The sequence below is a fragment of the Varanus komodoensis genome, unplaced genomic scaffold (assembly GCF_004798865.1).
Source record: "Varanus komodoensis strain SLA01 unplaced genomic scaffold, ASM479886v1 scaffold2119, whole genome shotgun sequence".
In the NCBI taxonomy this organism is placed as follows: domain Eukaryota; kingdom Metazoa; phylum Chordata; class Lepidosauria; order Squamata; family Varanidae; genus Varanus; species Varanus komodoensis.
The window spans coordinates 1-4,647 of record NW_025335593.1 but is presented as its reverse complement, the minus strand read 5'-3'; the positions used below and the strand labels follow the sequence as shown (position 1 = coordinate 4,647).

Genomic DNA, 4,647 nt, shown 5'->3' with positions numbered 1-4,647 from the left:
GGCAGGAGCTCCCCCTGCAGGTGAACGGTACATTAGAAGGCAGCCTTCCGAAAGGAATTCTTAGCTTTGGAAATGAGACTGCGCAGGCACAAAGGAAACAAAGGATTTGACTCGAATGCAAACATTTTAACTTCCTTTTCCTTCACGGGGAGATGTGATCCAAAATGGGAAAATATGAATGGATGAGTGATCATCCTTCAAGAAGTCGGCTGTGGAGGCATCCCGTGACTTTTCCTTTCCAAGTCCCAGGAGGAAAGTTAGCTTTGCTGCAGCAGGCAGGGAGCAGTGAGGTGAAAAACTTCCTATGTCTTATTTCTCTATAGATTAAGGAGTGAGTTAATGTGTGTGTATTTGTGTGTGTGTGTGTGTTCAGAATTAAAAGCGGCACTGAGATAATTCTGCAGTCAGAACTGAAATGATTTGTGGCTTCAGCTCCATTCCATAAAAGAAGGAGCCCATCCGACAGCATGCGCTTGAGAACAATTAATCATTTAACTGCCCTCCTGGTCCCAATTAAGAACTGTATGCTGAATTCTGCATAGAATTGATGGACCTGGGAGAACCCGCATTGCATGGCTGGAGTGCCTCCTTGTGGCACTCCAGCCATGTTATGTCTGCAATGAAAGCAATTTGCACATCCATAAAAAGAAATCCAACTCCAAGGTTTGCAGAGGACAAAGCCCTTTTCTTGTTGAAGGTGATGTATAATGTTGATGACTCTCTCAGAAAAGGGGCTGAGGTTGGAAAGCTCCCTGAAATACAGGGCATTCGGGACAATGGCCATGGCTCCCTGGGGACCCCATGACTGCTACGCCTGATGCCCAGGGCCAGAAGCCGTTCTTTGGATCCAGAGCCAAGGCTCCCTGGAAGCCGGCAAGCTCATGTGGGTGGGAGCAGAGCTTGCACTGGAACAGTCAGACAACGTGGCAAACACGCACCTGAGAAGCGTTCCACTTTCTTTCCCTGTCCTTTCAGAGTCACGCAGGTATTCCCGAGACTGGGTGGCTATGCGTAATCCCCCAAATTGGGCTGAATTAACTCCTGCCACTCTTGAAAGCTGTGGTGCATTTTCTCTCCCTCTTTCTGGAAGTGTTCGCCAACCGTGTTTCAGTGACAGAACATGGAAAACCTGTCGTGGTGAACCGCAATATCTTTTCCTGCTTCCCACACAATCCGTGAGCAGCTCACTGGGCCCTGAATCGTCCCTTGCAAACAGCTAATCTGCCAAGGGCCAGTGCTCAGCATTTTATGGAGGTAGGAAGCCTTGAATTGGCATTCGGCACCTCGTGCTGCTAGAACTGCAGTCTGTCAACCTCGCCACGCGCGGAGCAGCATCGCCCCCTCCAGGTGACAGTCGGGATAGCAGGCGGCCATCCCAGAGCTAGCGTGCCTTTGGAAGGGAGCGAGTCAAGGGCAGGTGAATGCAGCCCTTTCGTTCGAGCGTCAACATTTGCCAGTATTGCTGCTGTCAAGGGGAGAGTGTGATCAGCTTTGTCCCTGTGCTCAAATGGCCCCATCCTGCTTCTTGGGGTTTCTGGTAGAGCCTGGCTCACATTCCGTTCCTCGTGAGTTAGAAAAGGGCTAGTACAGGCTAGTCCTTCTGGGACATGAGCAACATCTGCCCAGTCAAAATGGTCTCCAAACCTCAGCTGTATCCTTCTTGCTTGCTGTAAACCTAATTTTCTCAAATCCTGCCTAAGACCAAGATGCCCACCCCCTATTTGCATAAGACTGCTTCTCTGGCATTTTGTGTGCTCCAAACCGAGGAATACAGTTCAAGCACAGTTCATCTGCGTCCTTCGTAAAAGCCGTGACTCTGTACAAAAACTCCATGAAACATTCCATCAGCCTGAATGTACATCCACTGAAGGACATTGTTTCTATGCTCCATCAAAATTTACAGGTCAAAGTATGAAGTATTGCTCCCCAGATCTCAATGTTATCTGTAGCTGAGAAAGAGTCCCCTAAAATGACCTGTACTGGATGAAACCACCATTTCTTCTGCTCTTCATCCACACGGCTGCTCAGAGCGCCAATGTGATGGGAAGAATTCACCATGCATATCACGGAGCCGGAGGTGAAGCAACCTTGAAGAAAGGATCCCTGGGTTCTTTCTTCAAGAGACAAAGAATGCACAGTTTACCTTGTTTCACCAGAAATACCACCTGCATCATTTACAAAAAGAGGCCAGTCAAATCAGCTCTCCTTCAATTAATCTGATCATTTGATCATGCTCACCATAGTCTCCCAATCAGATCAACATTCCTCTCCAAAAACTACCTGGCATTCCCATCTTGGATTGCCTTGCCATGCCATAGGTTCATATTTGAAGGCTGCAGGGGCCTGAGCTGGCCTGATCTTCCACTCCTGAGGAAAAATTTTGGATTCTCGGCATTCATGGAGGAAGCCATGCAGATTGGATGGTGCAGTTCGAGCTGTGCAGGGAGGCAGAAAACAGGCCAACCAGGGGCTTCACTTTCTTCAGGCACAGTGATTCAACAGCTTCAGGGGCAGTGCAAGGCCAGAGTCGCGGCTCACCAGCCTAGAGGAGGAGAAGCGCAGGGTTTGGTCTCCGCTCCCCATCACAACGTGCCCCTGGGAGACACGTTGCTGCTGTCTCCCCAAGCAGCAGTGTCAGATTCAGCCTCCTCCCCATCCTGGAGATCCCTGGCGGTCAGCTGGCCCGTGTCCCCAGAGCTGGAACCCCTGAATGCGTCTGGGATGCCATCTCCCCTGCTGCCATTGCCATAGATCAGCAGGCGAGGGGCCTGACCCGGTTTCTGTGGGTCTCACGCTGCGCTCCCTCTCCGTCCATGACCACATTGTGTCACTCTGAACCATGGGTAGGGACCGACCATTCTGAAGAGGGGGCTTCTTTTCCTGCACCCAGGGCCCTCAGGACGTGCAGCCATGGTTGGCCTCCTCCTCCTGGAGCTTTTCCAGGGCTCTGGAAACATCCCATGTGGAGGGACCACCAGGCTGCATCTCAGGGCTCATGGTCTCGGCTTGGCTGCATTCAGGTGCTCTTCGCTGGGGAGTTTGTGATGGACACACCCATCCACCCTCACTCTGTCCTTCTCCGGACTTGCCACAGATGACAGGTGGGAACCCACAGCCATGGAGAACTAGAAATTTAGCAAAGGGCTGAGCTACCCAAGAGACCTGCAGCTCCGCACCCGGTATCCTCTTCAGAGCCCCTGGTGGGCTTTCTTCCTGCCCCACTGCACGGCTCACGCTCCCCATTCAAATCGAGTGGCTTGCTCAAGAAGCGCTGGGGAACCAAACAAGCTCCACAAGCACAAGAAGAGCAAGGCAAGGTCCCTTCAAGCCAAGTATCGTGGCGCAGCACCCTGGAGAGGAGGAGTGCCGGTTTTTGTCTCAGTTCCCCATCCAGATGTGCCACTGTGTAATGTGCTGCTGCTGCCCTCCCCGGCAGCACAGTAATAATCAGCCTCATCGTCGGCCTGAAGATTTGCGATGGAGAGATGGCCGGTGTTGCCAGAGCTGGAACCGGTGAACCGGTCCGGGATCCCATCTCCCCTGCTGCTGTCAGCATAGATCAGCATGCGAGGGGCCTGACCCGGTTTCTGCTGGTACCAGCTGAAAGCGTACCAGCTGCTCCCACCACTTCTGTCGCAGGAGAGTTTTGCGGTTTGCCCCAGAGGCGCGGACAAGGAGGACGGCTGAGTCAAGGCAGGTTGTGAAGAGGCCCCTGGACAAAACAAAACGGAAACACCAATTGCCCCGGTCAATGCAAATAGCAAAAAGAGGAGACATACGGAATAAGGTTGGTCTTTGCCCCCGCAGTCAAGGAAAGGGCCTCCCCCCATCCTTACATGCGCAGAAGTGGAGAAGTGCCAAGGAAAGCAGGGCCCAGGCCATGGTGAGCTCTCCCACGGGGTCTGACCTGCCAGGGAAAGGAGATGGCAGGGGAGCCCCTTCTCGCCCCTTAAACAGCCCCGAGCAGAGGAACTGCCCTCCATGCAAATGAGCCCCTTCCTCTGCTGAGCAGAAGCGGGAGCCTCCCCTGCAATCGCCCCTCCCCTTCATCCAAGGGGTGCTATGCAGCCGATTGCAAGGAGACAAATGCTCTCCTGGTGGGGGAGTCTTAATATTGGAGGGGGCCCTTTGGCCGAATCCATGTCGGGAGGGAAAATGTCTGCGTGAAAGGCTGCTGGGGAGCAGGAAATGACCTGGTTTCATGGCCCCCTCCAACTCCATACGTTACTAGTTCGATCCAGAGCCAGGCATACCTCTCTGCCCAGGAGGACATGTGGGTTTCAGGGTTCCCTAGAAAGGAAAAATTGGAAAACCTGCAAGGATGAGTGATCATCTTCCAGGAAGCTGGCTGTGGAGGCATCCTGTGCCTTTTCCTTTAAAGGCCCAGGGGAAAAATTAGCATGGCTGCAGTAGCCTCGGAGGTGTGGAGTGAATGATTTCCTATGCTCAGTGTCCATATGTACAGGTGCGTAAGCTTGTATGTGTGGAACCAAATGGAGCGATGGGCTCATTTGTAGGAAGCTCTGTGATATTTTGAGTATCCAGCTCCATTTTATGTAGGAAGGAATCCACTTGACAGCATACCCAGGAAAGATAATCAGTGGAGCTGCTCTCTGGCTCTAGTTCAGAAATGCACACTGAATTCTG

General features: G+C 52.4%; 1 protein-coding gene across 1 annotated transcript in view; it reads right to left on the bottom strand.

Annotated features, from left to right (window-relative positions):
* LOC123023892 overlaps positions 1-3,912 on the bottom strand; it is a gene marked incomplete at its 3' end in the record, with an annotated part of 12,493 nt that extends 8,581 nt beyond the window's left edge. The window contains exons 1-2 of the mRNA XM_044431026.1: positions 3,837-3,912; positions 3,404-3,712 (exon numbers count right to left, since the gene is read on the bottom strand). Coding sequence (XP_044286961.1) covers positions 3,404-3,712; positions 3,837-3,882 — 355 coding nt within the window. The remainder of the gene's footprint in view (positions 1-3,403; positions 3,713-3,836) is intronic.
* Between the last annotated feature and the right edge of the window lie 735 nt (positions 3,913-4,647).